The sequence below is a fragment of the Hemitrygon akajei genome, chromosome 8, assembly GCF_048418815.1.
Source record: "Hemitrygon akajei chromosome 8, sHemAka1.3, whole genome shotgun sequence".
In the NCBI taxonomy this organism is placed as follows: Eukaryota; Metazoa; Chordata; class Chondrichthyes; order Myliobatiformes; family Dasyatidae; genus Hemitrygon; species Hemitrygon akajei.
In genome coordinates, this window is record NC_133131.1 from 127,261,860 (window position 1) to 127,280,151 (window position 18,292).

Here is an 18,292-nt window from a genome sequence, read left to right on the forward strand (position 1 = left end):
TCACTAACAAACCAACTTTCGCATGTTTTATTTTAAGTCAAAATTAAACCAGGTAACAACTATTTATAGGTTTTCATGCCACTAAATAAGAAGGAATATATTTTGCTGTTGTTAAATACTTTCGTGGTTACTGTCACCAGAATTAATTTTGACTGTGTTGCAGTGACCTCTGGCGAAAATGTTTTGGCGCCTTCCAAATAAAAAAAATGCCAGTCAACGATGAGATTAGTAATGATAATGTGACTAAGTTTAAAAGACTCGATACAATTGGGTGGGAACGGAGTCGAACTTTGCGATTAACGGATCTGCCTGGTACAGTAAGCAAAAGGAAGTACGATCCCCGTCTTAACATTTCAGATGTCCTGATGCTTGCAGCCATCAACATTAAGAGGAGAGAAAAAAAAGCCCTACCTCCAAGCTGTGAGTGGTCCAAACAAAGCCGTTGCTAACTGCCGAGTGGTTCTTCCAACGTCAATCATAGCATCAGCGCTGTCTCGTTTATCGTCGGGGGAGTACCAGGACTGTTCCCTATAAATGCTGGGACTCGGCGTACAATCCCTCTCTTGCAGTCGCGATATTTCTCCTCGGGCAACGATTTTGAAGTGCAGCATCCAGCAATGGAGGGATTCAGAACAGGCAAAACCAGCTCCTACCGCAGGATGTTTGCAGAAAAACCGATCAAAGTTACAACCAGCCGTCGCAGCTATACGGTTCGCGGGAGTCCGCAGAGCTTGATCACCACTTACCCCGCCAGAACGAGTTACAGTATGCCAATCAAGGCGAAAACTACGAGGTTTGTGAGGAGCAGTGGTCCGATTATGGCTTCGAGCAGCAACCTCAACTTCGCTGTAGTGGATGCCCTGAACACGGAGTTTAAGGTGAACCGCAGCAATGAAAAGGCTGAGATGATTGAGCTGAACGACCGCCTGGCCAGCTTCCTCGACAAGGTGAGGGCACTGGAGCAACAGAACAAAACCCTGCTTATCGAACTGGAGCAGCTGAAGGGTAAACGGCCATCCAGAATCGGAGACCTATATGAGCAGGAGCTGAGGGACCTGCGTCTGCAGGTTGACCAGATCAGCAATGAGAAGTCCAGGATTGAGATGGAACGCGATAACCTGGCCGATGATCTTCAGAAGCTGAGGGAGAAGTAAGTCACACCAGCCGTGTTCCCACTGCTTTTATCGGGGCCTGGGCTGTAAGGTAGTTTTCTTCACTTGTAGAAGAAATAACGTTCCCATAGAATCCAAGACACACCCTCATATTGAAGCTCTCAGCGCAGAACGTGATAGAATAGTTTGCAACACCCTTAGTGTAAACAGTTAATTCTGGTTTATTGCTCTTCAAAAAATATGTGTTTTAGCTAGAATGTCAGGCGCTGGCAAAACAATATTAACGTTTCTAGTGGATGCCCTTGCCCAGAAACTTATGCAGAACCCCTTTTTCTCCCATTAAAACGAGATTTAAGTGTAGTCGCCAAGGACATACCAAAATGTTGGAATATAACATTCCTGACAGCTGCCTCGCTATTTTCGCAGAGAATGCCCTTTGGTTTCTGTGCCGGATTTGATGGATTTAGTTTTGTGCGCTTCCCGCGGTTTTTGTGTCGGTGGGATGCTTTGAGGGTGTGGCAGGGTGTTGGGTGGGGCGGTCGAGACAGGAATTTGCGGGCTGAACTACTTCAAACCAATTGCACTCTCACAAGAGTACAGGACAAGGCACACGGCCCTCTTGATTTTCGAAAGCTCTTTTTTGCTAACTGCCAGCATTCTTAATATAAACGACATTCTGCATATAATTTGGTGCCACGAAGAGACTGTTATATTCAATGTTTTTAGAAGTATAAATGCCTCCCAAATTAAAGTCAAGGAGTGCTGTAACGAGAGAGCATCCCAGCAATAGCCAATGTGTTTCTGTGAAGTCGTTCGACTAAAATGTGGATTGTCAACCGCTCCGAATATTTTGGCTTTAACCGTAATTAGGTTAATATTTTAGGGGGAGGGAAAGGATAAATCAAAGTATGCTATCTTTGCAAACAAATCGATTTCGTTTTCTGTAAGACAGAAGAGGGGCGAATAGTTAGCATAATCAATAGATTGAGGCGGAAGAGCAGAGCATCGTTAAAAACCAAAAATCACGGACCTGCGCTTCAAATCGGAGTGGGCGTGACATATTTTAAATAAACACTTCCTTACAGGTTGCAAGATGAAGTTATTCAACGGGAGGATGCTGAGAACAACCTGGCAGCTTTCAGACAGGTGAGAACGTGATCGGCTGTACCCCAAGCCCCCGCCCTGACAACTCAGCACAAGCGCATTGGAATGCGCCCTTCCCCATCCGGCCAGGGTAAAATCAGTAATAAACGGGGGAAGCACACCCAGTAAATTGTGCCACGCCTAAGGCAAAACAATGGGAAGGGTAACTCTCCAATTTCTATAGAATTATGCCGCAGGAAAGCAGGCACTTCGGCCCAAATATTCTGTGTCAACCAAATTAACTTATCTGAAGTCCTATTTGCCTGTACTTGGCCCATATCCCACTAAACTTTACCTACCCATCCAATTGTCTTTTACACATTGTAATTGTACCTGTTTCTACCACTTCATCTGGCAGTTGATTTCACATACCCACGAGACACTTTTAAATTTTAAAGGACTCCTTTAAATCTTTTCCATCTCACCTTAACCTATTTCCCTCAGGTTTTAGCCTTGGCAAAAAGTGACATTCCTCAGCCTCCTCCTGCAGGGAAAATAGCGTCAAACTATCCAGTATCTTCTTACAATTCTTTTAGCCCTTGGTAACATCCTTGTGATTCTGTACTGTTTCCAGCCTAATATGATTTCAAATAGCTAGCTGCACACAATACTCCAAATGTGGTCTCACTAACATTTTTTACAGTTGTAACATCTTGTCCCAACTTTTCTACTCAATATCTATATTGACAAAGGCAAACGTACCAAACATCTGCTTCACCACCCTGTTCACCCGTGTTGCTACTTTCAGGGATCTCCCTGAAAGCCCAAGGTTGCTCTGTTCTGCAACACACTCCAGGGCACTGGTACTTACTACGGTAAGTAAGTTACTGTCCTGGTTGAACTTCTCAGAATGCAACACTTCACACATGTCTGAGTTGAATTACAATCTTACATTCCTTGATATTGTTTCCCAGTTGATTTAAATCCTGTTGTAATCTTAGACAACCTTTTCACTGTCCACTACACCACCAATTTTGGGGTCATCCACAATTTTACTTACTACCTTCTCAGTTCCTTAATACAACAGAAGGCACAGCATTAAACATTGGGGCACAATCACTGTTCACAGGCTTACGATCTGAAACACCCTCCATTACCACTTTCTGACCTGTTCCAACAAGCCGATTCTGCATCCAATTGGATTCTGAGCCCCAAATAATCCAACCTTCAGAATCATACCACACCTCATTTTACTTTAGGGCCTTCCTTTCCTGTTAATTAACCCTCTGTTATTCCATAATGTTTCTCAGGCATTCTCTAATATTGCAACCCATGTATTTGTGTGCAAATGTGCACAGTTCCAGAAAGGATCTGTTCAAAAACCTACATGGAATCAAAGGAAATTTATAAATGTTTCAATGCTTTTTCAATATTTTAATGCTTTGAATACTTGATCTGCTATCAATTAATATCCCTTAAAAAGATTGATCATGCTTTTTGGTCATTATTTGCTCCCATTTTGCTGCCCTTTCTGTCAATCATTGATCATGGCACTATTTCCAAGCAGTTATGACTCAAGCCATGCAAGTACATTTTTGTTTAATCTGCCCACCAGAAGGTGAAAGAACAGGGAGAATAATGAGTTTATCTTTCATTAGGAATACTACAAATTCTTGCATTTTTACCTGTCTCTGAAGTCAAATTTGGTGCATTGAAATCCTACCGTTCAGCTGCCCATGAATGTCAGGGGAATCTGGCATGCAGCGAGGGAGAGGGGATTGAGGAACAATTCAGTTAAACATGACTTTATTGTTCATCTATTAACACCCATTATCAACGAGTAGTTATCAAGAGTTGAAAACTTAGCTCCTTTCCCTAGTTCGGAGGATGCTGCTGTCACGGGAAATAGTTAGGCCTGGCCATGTTTCGTTAATTCAGCATAGATCAGAGCCCAAAGCTTTGAGATAGTGATTCATTGACTCCCTGACTCAGCCGCGTGTTTTGCTGATGGTATTTTAGAGCCACTGTCTGGAAACACAAAAGGATTGCCTGGGCAGTCATGGCCTGCAATTTCTTTCTTTCTCTTCCTGAGGAAGTGGCTGGTTTATGGTTATTGACTGCATGCTTGCACGCTCACTCTCTCTTAAGTCCATTTGGGCAGAATTATTGATTCTAAAGAATACATGATTTTGTTTAAGACCTTATGACACAGGATCAGAATTAGGCCATTTGGCCCACTGAGCCTGCTCTGCCATTCAATCATGAGTAATACTTTTTTCCTCTCCTCAGCCCCATCCCCTAGCCTTCTCCCCGTAACCTCTGATGCCATACCCAAACCAGAACCTATCTCCATCTTAAAATATACCCAACAACCTGACCTCCACAGCTGCCTGTGGTAACAAATTCCACAAATTCACCACCCGGCTGAAGAAATTTTCTTCACATCTCTTGTTTTACATGAACACCCCTCTATCCTGAGGCTGTGCCCTCTTGTCCTAGACTCCCCCACCATGTGAAACATCCTTTCCACATCTACTCCGTCTAAGCCTTCAGTGAGATCTCTAACAACACACACAAAACGCTGGTAGAACACATCAGGCTAGGCAGCATCTATAGAGAAAAGCGATGTCGACGTTTCGGGCTGAGACCCTTCACCAGCATTTTGTGTGTGGTTTGAATTTCCAGCATCTGCAGATTTCCTCGTGTTTGCTAATGAGATCTCTGCATTTTCCTCAGTACACATTTCTGTGCCCTTGAAAAGTAGTAAACTTAACAGCACCAGCCTTAGTTGTATAAAAAGTTTGTGCACCTTGCTGTCAGAAGATTCTTAAACTCCCCATCACATAAAACACAACTGTTGGAATAATGGCTTCAAGAAGGCAGCTGCATATTTTTGTTCCAGTGATGTAAAATGATCTCCAACAAGGATTTGCCTTGGAATGCAGTTACACTGAACACATGGCATGCCAGTAAATTAAAAAAATGAATAGATGCCTTTGTGCACTAGGCAAACAGTGGATTAGTATAATTGGGGCAGCAATGTGGTATTGTATTAATGAGAAACAATACAAATTTTATTGACAGTTTATATATTTGCCCTTTTATTGTGCTCATCATAAATTATTTTGGTACTCAAATTACTTTGTCTTTGAAAATGTTTGTTACTGAATAAAAAACAATAATCTCATTAGCAGAGTAAACACAACATTCAAATATTGTCTGTTACATAGCCCTATCTGTTGATATTCCTAACTTGCCGACAGTTACACAGACCAACAATATGAAGAATTAATGTACTAATAGTTAAAACTGAACTCATAATAAATTGTAAAAAGAATAATAATTGCAATATGCTGAGATTGCTGATTCAGTATGATACTGTCATATAACCCTAAAAGTCCATAAAAACTTAACATTGATTCTGGTCAATAATTCAGCCAAAGCCTTCTAACAATATGATAGTCAGTCTCCCATGTCATTGCTCAGACAGCATAATTTCTGTAGAATTTTGTATAGCATTCTTTTTATTTTAATAGTAATTATGGACATAATATGTATTTTCATAATTGAATAAATACATGAGCCTAGTACAAATAACTGAGTAATGATGCACCAAATCACATTGATGGCCTAGGTAACATAACACGAATAATAATGTCATTTCATTACTGACCCATTTTCTAAACTATCCAGCACTGTTGTGTGATGAAATCATGAAGTGCACTACAAATTAAACCAATTAAATCATGAATGACTGAACTTCACATCAAAAAAATCACATGCCTGCATATTTTTCTGCTTGAATGCTAATTATGATCCTTTGTAACTTTCAATTCTGAATGTAAAACTGCTTTGCTTTTAATTTGGTTTAAATGGCAAGTGTCACGTTTTCAAATATAATTCCTGTGTGGAGGGGGGAGAGTAAGTGTCTATAGATTTGTTGAACTGTAACTTCTGTATACAGCTTCAGTGTGCAAATGTTTCCTGTGATGCTGTATCGATCTTCCAGAACTTAATGGCTAACCATGAACACAAGAGCTTCTGCAGATGCTGATGATCTTGAGCAACACACACAGAAGGAAGGATGAACTCAGCAAGTCAGGCAGTGTTTATGGAGGGGAAATAAGCAGTCAATGTTTCAGTCTGACTTCATCGGTGTTAGAAATAGCAGTCTTTTGAATCTTTAAATAAGCAGTAATTTCAAAATGAATAAGAGCTCCTATTGCCTATCAGAAATTTATTTTTACCAATGAAATAACAATGATTCATGGGATCCTAACCTAAAAATGGTGTATTTTTATTTCCCTTCATTTATTTTTAAGAGTAAATGGGAAATAAATTAACATCTCAGTACATTAAATATGATTACAATATATGCTGTAATATTACAAGTGAAGTCAAGTACTGAGATTATTTTAATAAAACCCTTGTAATAACTGCAATCAATAATATATCTATTGTATGCAAAAGGATGTGGATGATGCATGCCTGGCACGCTTGGATTTGGAGCGTAAAGTTGAGTCACTACAAGAAGAAATTATGTTCTTGAAGAAACTTCATGAAGAGGTAAGCATGTTCTATTAAGTAATTTGATCATTAGTATAATACTCTTAATCTTTAAGAATCTGTAACACAGTGCTTCAGCCAATGGATGACTTATTTCCATGTATTTATCTTCCATCTTCCTTCCTCAGGAAGTTCAAGAACTGCAAGCTCAAATCCGAGATTCACAGATCAAGGTTGAGATGGATGTGGCCAGACCTGACCTGACTGTAGCACTCCAGGAAGTTCGCTCTCAGTTTGATAAACTTGCTGCTAAGAACATTTCTGAGACTGAGGATTGGTACAAGTCCAAGGTAAAGCATTTTTAGTGGTCAAATATTAAAATCTGTCAGCAGTTAAAATCTAATTTGTATGGTAGAGCTGAAAACTAGCCTCACTCAATAGCCACTTTCATGTTTTATATCAAATTGGATCTTTTTCACACTTGTATCTTCTAATAAATTACTGCAGTTAAACTAACTACACTGACACTCAAAAGCATTTATTTTCAAGATTATTACTCAGTGACAGCATATAATTGTTCCCAAACCCCATTTATTCTTTGCACTGAACTATGTATAGTATGTATTCCACCTCAATACCTATTCCAGTTTAGTCACCCAGATCATTAATTACACCCGATCCTCTTGTCTACTTACATACTGTAATCGGGTCACATGGTAACAGAGAAAGGAAAAGATACAGCACAGAAATAGGCCCTTCAGCCTACAGAAACCGCACCAATTTTCAAGCATTCAATTATACTTATCCAACACAAATCCCATTTTGTTCTCCCCACATTCCCATCAACTCCCCCCCACCAGATTCTACCACTTGCTTACACGTTGGGGTAATTTAGTGGTTGATTGGCCTACTGACCCATGTCTTTGGGATGTGGGAGGAAAGCAGAGGATCCAGCAGAAACTAATGATGTCACAGGGAGGATGTGCAAGCTCTGTGAAGTACCCAGGTCTCTAGGTCTCTGCCTCTCTGAAGCAGTGACTCCATTAGCTGGCACCCCTTTTTTGTTTAAATCAATTTAACACAGTAATTTCTACATCAACCAAATAATATGTAGAGATCATTTCATCAAACTGATTAAAAGTGACAAGAATGATTGAGTTACTTTTGTTTGGATCATGGTAAAAGCAGAAATGTACAGTCAGATCCACTCACAGAAATCTCTATGTTGGAACAGCTGGCCGATATAAATGATTCTGCCGCTCGTAACAATGATGCTCTTCGTGTGGCAAAACAAGAAAACAATGATTACCGCAGACAAGTCCAGACACTGACCTGTGAAATCGATGCACTGAAGGGAACGGTAAGTTCTGCAAGTACCTAAACTCAGCCAAGTCAATAGAAACGTGCTTTATCCACCAATTACACCACACTATATTTATAAAACCAATTAAAATATTACAGCATGAAGCACAACAGATTATCCAACAAAACATAATTCAGAGCTACGTTAAGAGCTAATGGAACAGGTATCCAAATGCTGGCCAGGCCACATTGCTCAAATGCATTAAAAAGTAACTTGGTCAAAAAGATTAGCATCTCAAGTAAGGAAAGAGTAAGAGGTAAAGTATGGAATTAATTCCTGATGAGGCTTAAGCTACAGAAGGCAAGGCTACTAGAGTGAAACTGGAGGTGAGCAACAGGCCAAAGCTGAAGTGCAAAGATTTTGGAAGATCATTGGGTGGAGATATTAAATATGGAAGAGGCAGACTGTCATGGAGCTGGAGAAGATACATGATTGCAGGCTTATGACAGGGTCAAATAGGATACCAAGGTTATTAGAAATTTTATTCTGGTACATAAAGTGACAGCAAAAGGAAAATGGATTCAACTAGTGGCCTGGGGCTGGTGTTTGTGCCAAAGGTGAAGAATAAGGCTTTGTTTTTCTTAATCAAAAGAAGATTGTGTAGATGAGATGGTGAGGTTGAAATTTGATAGCATCAATGTGCACTGAAGCACTATTACTATGCTGTTTAAAAAAAAATAAGGATAAAAATTAAGTCCAGAAATCTTGATGGACAAGACTTATAACTTGTTGAACTAATTCATATCAGGTGCTCCTTCTTTCACTCAACACAAAATCGTTACAAGAAGTGCAGTATTCTTAAATTTCAATTAGTCATTATTTACAAAACAATCGTGTATAACAGTGTTATACTGTTCAAGCCAGTTTTCTTCAAACATAGATGATACTTGCTTTATATTATCCAAACTTGAAATGTAATCATTTCTATGTCCAGTTTACTTTTTAATTCAACATTTAATACATACCGTAGTCAGAAACTTCAGTACAAGTCTTCATTTCAATTGTTAGCTTTATTAATGTAAATTTCCCTAATCATTTGAGGAACATTTTCAATTAGTGTAAAAAGTAAAACTGAAGCACTACCACTATTGTTTTATGCCTTGCACAATGTCCCAACTTAAAAGAGTTTGGAAATTAAATTTGTTCACCAGGTGTTTTATGCAAGTGTAATGAAGATGAAAAAAATGTAAAACTGTAGGTCAGTTAGCATCTCACTTCAAGCTAAAAGAATTTTCATCAGAACTGACCCAAGGTCATTCTGACTTCATTGATATTTTTTGACCTGCTGTGTATCTCCAACCTGGAATAGTGCTGGGATTATTGAAACAAATATAATTAATTCTATTTTTCATGCACCAATACAAGTTGAATACAAGGACCTAAAGGAAGAAATTGAAATACCAAAACAATTTGTTTCTTTAAAACAGAACGAATCCCTTGAGCGCCAGATGCAGGATTTGGAAGAACGCTATAGTACAGAGCTCGGTGGTGCTCAGGACAACATTTGCCAGCTTGAAGAAGACATCAGTAATTTGAAGGACGAGATGGCTCGTCACTTGCAAGAATACCAAGAGTTATTGACAGTTAAAATGGCTCTTGATATTGAGATTGCAACATACAGGCAATTACTGGAAGGTGAAGAGAACAGGTAATATATTTTTGTATCATTTAAAACTTCATTACTCAAAGGTATATTAGATTCAGAGGCTAGTTGTTAAAATGCATAGATTTCTTTATCTTATAGCTGCACTGATGTGAAGATTAAACAACTTTCTGAAACAGTTTTGTCATCTGTAAATAGGGTGCTCTTTGATATATTACTGTAAATGCAAAAATGGTAAGCTGATTAGAGTTGTAATGACTGTGGCTTGACATGATTTGTGCTAACACAATATTGACATCTGAATAAATGTTCCTTAAGCTCTCTAAGTATTTTGGCTTATAAAAGTTATTATTCTTGACTAGGCCAATTACAAGGATCAAATACCAATCATGGGAACTAAGGATGGTCAATAAATGTTGCCTTAAAAGGAATATCTATGTCCTGAAATTTAAAAAAAATCACCAGTGCTCTATGCATGCAGAGCAACAGCCTTGTTTTGGGTTGGAGTATGCAAGTGTAGTAATTAACTAGATCTTAATTGCCTTTGGGCTCTTATAATGAGCTTTGCAAAAAGCCTCATTGTTCTGGAGGAACTTCTTGGTTTTGGGAGTGGCGAGGGAAGGGAAATAAATTCTACAAGATGTAAATGAGGCCAAAATTGTTGCGTTCCTCTTTAGGAGGTTGGCTGCTAATTGAATTCCATAGAAGGTTAAGCTCAATAGAGTAAAAGGAATTCTTCATTGGTATTTACATACTGTTATTTTTTATTTAGGATTTCTATGCCTGTGCCCTCATTTGGATCTCTGAGCCTCTCTGGTAAGTTAACTCAAGATTAAATGGATGAAATTACTCAAATTAGGAAATGGGGAATCTTCATTGATATTTTGCCCAAAGTAATACAAAATTAATTATACTTCCTTACAGATGCCTTGTATGAGCAGCAGCCAACTGAAAGTCGAACATCAAAGAAGAAAATTGTGATTAAAACTGTTGAGACTAGTGGTGGAGATGTTAGTATATGTGTTCTTTAAAAATACACTCAAAAGAATGGACATATTTTACCAGCAGAATGATGACGTATTTTTGACATTTTCTTTCTATTTTGCAGGTGATCAGTGAAACTACTCAGAAAATTGAAGACTGAACCTGGTCAGCACAATGAAGCTGAGGCTGTTTCAAAGCAAAAAAAAGATAGACAAGAATGTGCCGCTTGTCCTCTTAATCAAGAAGAATACTGTTGGCTTTAAAGTGCCTTTCTGCATCTAATTGAAGAGTGCCAGATTCAATAAAGTTTTGTTGTAAGCTTTATAGAAAAGTTAAAATACAGTAAATGGCTTTACTGAAGTTATATTCCACTCTGTTTATGAAGAGAAGTCACTAGTTTACAATTGCACAGTGATGACTAGCAATACTTCACCAGTTTTGAATCTATTTACAATCAGAACCACAACTGCTTTTTATCTTTCCCCCCAGTAATTACCTGTAAGCGAGCTTTAATAAAACATTGACCAAAGCTACACTTTGTTATGTCTTTTTATTCAATAACACTTTTACTGAGATTGTAAAAAACCTGCACTTTGTAATTCCCAAAAAAAGCATGTACAGCTAAGTCATTTTGTGAAATAATGCACAAAATAATGTGACATTGGTTTGGTTGCCATCTGAGAATAAAAAACTTGCCGCAAGCTTTTAAGAAATTAGCATATCACAACTGTAAAGCATTCATTTTGTGCTGTGTTCTATTACATAGGTAGGTGATCATGATCTTTTCATAACCATGCTTGTCCTTGACAAATTTTCTACAGAAGTGGGTTTTCCATTGCTGCCTTCTGGGCAGTAGTTTACAAGGTGAATGACCCCAACAATTATCGATACTCTTCAGAGATTGTCTCCCTGGCGTCAGTGGTTGCATAACCAGGACTTGATATGTATCAGCTGCTCATACGATCATCCACCACCTGCTCCCATGGCTTCACATGACCCCTGATCAGGGGTGGGGGGGGGGGCTAAGCAGTTGCTACACTATGCCCAAGGATGACCTGTAGACTAGCAGGGGGAAGGAGCACCTTTGGTGGAAACATCTCTATACTGCCACCCAAAGTGGAGTCGAGGAGCTATCCTCCCATTTTGAGATTTAGCTCTAATGCCAAACAAAATGGAAGAGCTGAGATAATCCACATATTGTGAACTCTATAACAAGAGCACATGTGGAATACACTGTACAATGTAGTGAATATATTTCAGAACAGTTTATCTTGTAATTTATGTAGTAAATAATCACTACCAAAGACTGGTTTAGTCTATGCTCATGAAATGGTGAGAAGCAATTTGTGATATGCATAATTACCTTAAAATTACCCAGACTTAATAGAACCATAAAATTGTGAGATAAAGAATCATCAGATTCAGGGGAAGCCAAGGAAATTGAGAACGCTGAAACCATGACATTAACAACCATTCCTTTAAAAACACAAAAACTGCCAATACTGGAAATCAAAGATAGAAAATGCTGGAGAAACTCAGCAGGCCAGGCAGCATCTCTGGATAGTAAACAGTTGACATTTTCAGCCAGCATTTTGTTTGTATAACCTAAAAAATATAAATGGAGATAAACCACCATAACTTTTAATCATTAATACTTATGATTATATAATATACCATGAAAGCTCCCTTGCAATTTGGTATCTGACTGGTGGTGAGGATTTTGGGACAGACCTCGAAGGCAAGGAGCTCCAGTTGCTGACCATTATGAGTTGGGACAGTATTGGAAGAGTTTAAATCTCTGGCTTGAAGCCAATAAGGTTGAGAAGAAGCTTAGGGAACAGGAATCTAGTTTCTAATTGTTTTGGAAACCAATTAATAATCAGAATATGAAATCAAGATTCATACTAGAAAACTTAACTTGTAGATTGCTGAGGCAAAATAAGGGGGAAAAATTCTTAGGTTCAATATTAGACAAGCAGGGGTATTTTCCAGAAATCAGTGGGTAGTTGGCTGCTAACCATTGAATAGATTTAGGGAGATTGGAAGTAACTGATTCGTAGGGATCTTGGGGCAAGGGTTAAACTTTCTGACAGCTGGCTAAACTATTTGCCGATAAAGCTACCAAAATAAAAGAACATAACAATGCAGAAGAGATTCACCGGGATGTTTTCTTGAATACAGAGCTGCAGTCATAGATGGCAGTGTGTTTGATCGTAGTGGTTTCTACGGGGTCAACCAAAGGTGTTACTGTCTTTTTTAAACATTTTTTATGATCGCAAGTCCCTGCTGGACATTAATTTATAATATGGCAGGTCTACCCCATCAGCAAGTTGCTTGTTGGCAAAGAAACTGAAAGAGCCAGTGCAGATCATGCCGCTGCCTGCATCAGAGAGGCGGTGAACAAAGCTGGCGTGCAGTCTAACAGCAAGTGATCGTTTTAGTTGCTTTTCTTGTGTTTGCAAGATCATGTTAGACATTGTTAACGTGGAATGCTGCAAGTCCAATTCACTGATTACTAGCGGATGGCAAGAGAGCTGCGTAGCCTTGGTCATAGTACGAACTAGGCATCAAGTCAGTGTCGCCTGTTCAGGAGGCAGACGCTTGCGTTGGTGCGCTCCACCAGAGGTGCTGCGGTGTGGCATCCAAGCTGCGGTTGGTGCTGCCCCCCAGAGTTTGCTCAGCAGAAGACAAGCTGTACTTGAACTTGAGGGAGAGATTGGATAGACTGGGTTTATTCTCACTGGAATGTCAGAGCCTGGGTGGCTATAGAGGTTTATAAAATTGCTAGCTGCTATATACAACAGTTGTTATACTCATAATTCTGAGGTTTGCTTTTATTTATATGCAATTAGGTGCAGTGACAGTCCTTGTAAATGAATTAAATTGCACTTTAATCCATTAATAATATAAGGGTTAAAATTATATAGTTTATCAAAAGGTATCAATAAAAACCTTCATCCTGAAAATAAATATATATACAGTATATAAAATCTGCAAATGAATGAAAATAGATAAAAGTATAAAGGACTGATGCCTCGTGTCCTTTCATGTGTTTATGTATTGATCAAAATTCAATATCTACTTGATTAACCTAACTAGGGAATATTTAAATTATGCAGAGAAAAAGGGTGTAAGAACTTGGAAAGTAAATTATAAAATCTAATGTGAAATTAAGCTAAATGATGCTAGCTGTGTAAAGGACAAGAAAGTGAATGAACTGAGAGTGAAAGGATCTTTGCAGCTGCCCAAAGGTACCAGAGTTTAATTAACTTCCTCAAAGATATCTTACCAGCTTTATTATGCAGACAGATAGTGAAACAAGATGCAATGGATTTGACCTGCAACTTCAGAGGATGATGGATATGATCCTTACTGAAGAAATCTGGAGGAATGCCGCATTCCACAGATACTACAGGCATTCGGTTATGATTCACAGCAAGTCAGATGCAAGGCAAGTATTGGTTATTTTATACATCTATTACCTTTGACTGAAGTTACATCAAGAGTTAAATTTATGATCTCAACTCCTAGCTATAGTTGTAGTATGACCACTCGAGACAGGTGTGATGTTCTCCTAAGGAGTTGTCCATTGGTGGGTGCTCACCTGGCTATAGAGGCCAATCTGTGATCCACATATTATCACCATGGACTTAATCTGGGTTGCTAGGGTGGATTCTCTTAATGGAGAACGCCTGTGTATGATATTGTTTAACATGGGAGACCGAAGCATGGGCAGCCACTGAATGGTCCGTGACAAAGGAAGAGGAGCTTAAGAGAATCAATGGCATGTATTGGCGACTCCTTTGCTTGCATCTTCGGAAACAGCTGTATTTCTATCTTTAATATCTTTGTTTTTCCCTTTTAAGGTTCTTTTGAAGATCCTGACCTGGAGCTACACGCTGACTACGGTTCTTTGCAGGAATGGGACCTGCTCTCGGAGTTTCACAACTGGCCATTATTCGGCATGCCAAGGTTGCGACCTAAGAGTTTTGCTCACCTTTGGAGTTCCGACATTTCGTGGCTCTGGAGAGGGGACAATCGAAGGTTGGTGTCCGGGCAGGAGATTGGTGTGTCGTGGAAGTCGAAGATCTAAGTCTGTGTGCCCGGAGACCTAAGATCTTTGGGCACAGAGCTCAGAGAAAGTGACGCAATGAACTTCTAACATTGTAAGCCAATGAGCTGTTTGTTACGTCTGCCCTTCATTGTAAAATGGAGACGTCTCTTTCTCCCTTATTAGGGGGAGAGAGAGAGCCTGCGGTATGTCAACTACCAGGTGAACGAGTAGTCTTTGGAGTACTGCAATTCTGTTTCTTTGCTGCTGCTTGCTGCACGCTTCAGTGCTTGGTGGTGGGTGCCGATGCTTTTTTTTGTTGGTGTGGGGAGGGAGCGATGGCTGCTTGCTGCCACTTATGCACAGGAGGGTGGGGAGCTGGGGGGGACTTCAGGGTTCTAATATTTGACTGCCGTTCATTCTCTGTTTTTCATGGATGGTTGTGAAGTAAAAGCATTTTAGGATGTATATTGTATACATTTCTCTGACATTAAATGTACCTTTGAAACATATCAGGGTCAAGATCCAGGGGCATGGAATGCTGACGACTGGGAACCCTTCCCTGCTGCAGTCTTCTCCTGCCTTCACTGCTGTTGTGATGGGACATCATCTGCCAGCTCCACTGTTGAGGTCTTGGTTGGACCATTCTTTGTCTGGAATATTCCCCATGAGCTTATTACCACCGGTTATCCTATCAGGAGCTAAGCGCCAGATGGTGAAACGCCAGACAGCATCGCTCTCAAGATCTCAGGAACTCACAAGCCTTTCCACCACAACGAGGTGACTATCATCGAAGCTTCATGAATAAATAGACCACTCCAGATATTTTTACTGAGGTGTAAACATAATGCAGAAAAGATCTCAGAATTACTTATAATATATAGAAATACATACTACTTGGCACAGAAGTTGTCAGTTACCTGCAGAAATGAAGTAATGATAGAGCTTCCACTAACATTTCCAGCAGGTGGTTGTCAATCAACATAAGAAGACTACCCCTTATTTGGACGACTCTTCAGCATTTCCATCTTTGTTCCCTCAGTCTTATTGGAACTGTAACTTTAATAAATCCAGCAGTTTTAGTCACTCTTTAAACACATTCTTGGCTTGACAGCCGACACTATCTTGTATGAAGTAGGAAAACAGCACCTGTTTTCTGCACTTTTGTCCAGCTCATAGACAGATGCTCAGCTATTCTTTATTTTAAACTTTGGAATTTTACATTTGCTTCTGTCATTTAAACTGAAGACCACTGCTCCATCATTCAGTAACAGGGATTTTTCCATTAAATCAGTCAGAGACTTAAATTGATGTTTTGTGTTTGGAATAAAGGATCAGTTGCAGTGACATAGAAGAGCAAGTGGAATGTGTCATTGCTTATGTTCTCCAGTCTCAAATATGAAATTACTGCACATAAAATACATTGTGTTTTCCTTACAGGATTCAGCGATCTGGACTTGTTCATGAGGATGACATTATAGTCAATGGCCAGCCACAGAGGTGTTTGTAAAAGGCTTCAGAGAATGTGTAGGTGAGTGTAATTTAATGTGAACAAACAGAAACTCAGATGAGAGCAGCTACTTTCTTTAAAGTGTGAGTGCAGAGACATAAAGCTATGCAAATCAAATACTTTTTTTAGAAAGTTATTATATTCCAGTTAGAATACAGTCATCAGTTTTGAATAGCAATTATGGAAGGGAATGAAATCCCTGATGCATTTAATAACCATATAACCATATAACAATTACAGCATGGAAAAAGGCCATCTCGGCCCTTCTAGTCCATGCTGAACTCTTACTCTCACCTAGTCCTACCTACCTGCACTCAGCCCATAATCCTCCATTCCTTTCCTGTCCATATAACTATCCAAACACAAAGTGCACTGCAGATGCTGTGGTCAAATCAAGACGTACAAAAAAGCTGGATGAGCTCAGCAGGTTGGGCAGCATCCGTTGAAAGAAGCAGTCAATGTTTCGGGTTGAAACCCTTGGTCAGGACTAAAGAAGGAGGGGGCAGGCCCCCCCCCCATAAAGAAAATAAATAAATAAAGAGGGTGGAAAACTAATCCGAGGAAAGATCAAGGTGTGGGGAGGGGAAGCAGGGAGGGGATAGGCATGAGAGGTGAAGAAGGGATCTAAGGGGAAAGCACTATGGATAGTAGAAGAAGGCAGAATCGTGAGAGGTGATAGGCAGCTAGAAGAGGAGACAGAGTAGAGGTGGGATGGGGGATGGGATGACATCTCATATACTGTCTGGGTAGTCTCCAGCCCCTTGGTATGAACATCGAATTCTCCAATTTCCGGTAATTCCCTCCCTCTCCCTTCCCCATCCCACCTCTACTCTGTCTCCTCTTCGAGCTGCCTATTACCTCTCATGACTCTGATTTCTTCTACGACCCAAAATGATAATAAGTCATTTCATGGCAATGGAGAGCACCCATAGCTTTAATGGGATAGCTTCAGCTTCCTTATCACTATATGGTTGCTAAGAGAATACATCTTAGTATGTGACAGAACCCTGCATCTGGATGAAGGAAAATCCGGTATTTTTTGTTATGTCTCCAAAAGAAAAACAGTAGATTCTTCACCATATGATAGAATAATAATTACAAATACAAGTGACTGCTAGTTTTACCCACCCTTTGATCTCTATCAGCCTATCCATAAAATAAAATCAACAACAGAAGTGCTGCCAAAGGAAGTGGATGCCTGAAGAACACCCCTCTTATGTTGCATCTCATAACTCAGTGACTCCAAGCTAACAGGAGCTATGGAATAGCCACATATCTGAACTGTTTTATGCCCACCATAATAAGCAACTGTAAAGAGATTTTTGATTCCTTTAGAAAAAAAAGGGGTTTGTTTGATGAGAACAACCAGAGGATCGGGTTGTTAATGGTACATTAATCACAAAGGATAGGTGTTTACGGATTGGAATCTCCATCATGCCTGAATGTGGACAAAAAGAAAGTTCTACAAGAAATCCAAGAGTCCAATAAAGAGTAAACAGCCAAACATCAGATGGAAGTTGTAAAGACAGTGGAAGATCTGTTAGCTAACTAGAAACTAAAATGTGCATGATTTCTTCAGAGATGTCAGGGCCATCGTTGGGCCAAATGCCCAAGACCCTGTGCTGCTGAGAACCAATAATGTAGGAGAGATTACGCTCAGATATAGAGGCCCTCAGGACCTGTTGGAATCAATACTTAGCAATGGTCCTCAACCAAGACTTTCTCCTTACCTATATCTTTCGCTTCATCCCTCAGCATACTATTAAATGTTTTCTTTTCACTGCTTGCAACTGGCAAGAAATTGATGAAGAAACAAGGCTTTGAGAACAGGCAGTATTCCTGGTCACGTTCTAATAGTTTGGCAGACACAAAATTTCGACACAAATTCCCAACCTCGTCTTACTTATCTGGGAAGAGAAGGACATGCTAGTGAACTTCAGAGACAGCATTATTGTGACCTTATTTACACATCTAGGTACACCAGAGGTGTCGAACTCAATTGCACATGGGGCCAAAACTCAAAGCACACTTTAGGTCGCGGGCCGAACAGGATAAACATTTATTGAACACACTAAAACTA

The 18,292-nt window shown here is 39.7% G+C and overlaps 1 protein-coding gene across 1 annotated transcript; it reads left to right on the forward strand.

Annotated features, from left to right (window-relative positions):
- The first annotated feature begins 544 nt into the window (after positions 1 to 544).
- Positions 545 to 11,184, forward strand: LOC140732246 (type III intermediate filament-like). Its single transcript, XM_073054591.1, has 9 exons — positions 545 to 1,150; positions 2,198 to 2,258; positions 6,666 to 6,761; positions 6,890 to 7,051; positions 7,936 to 8,061; positions 9,492 to 9,712; positions 10,440 to 10,483; positions 10,592 to 10,677; positions 10,776 to 11,184. Exons 1-9 carry the CDS (start codon positions 618 to 620, stop codon positions 10,809 to 10,811), a joined length of 1,365 nt encoding a protein of 454 aa, XP_072910692.1. The 5' UTR covers positions 545 to 617; the 3' UTR covers positions 10,812 to 11,184.
- Positions 11,185 to 18,292: the final 7,108 nt, after the last annotated feature.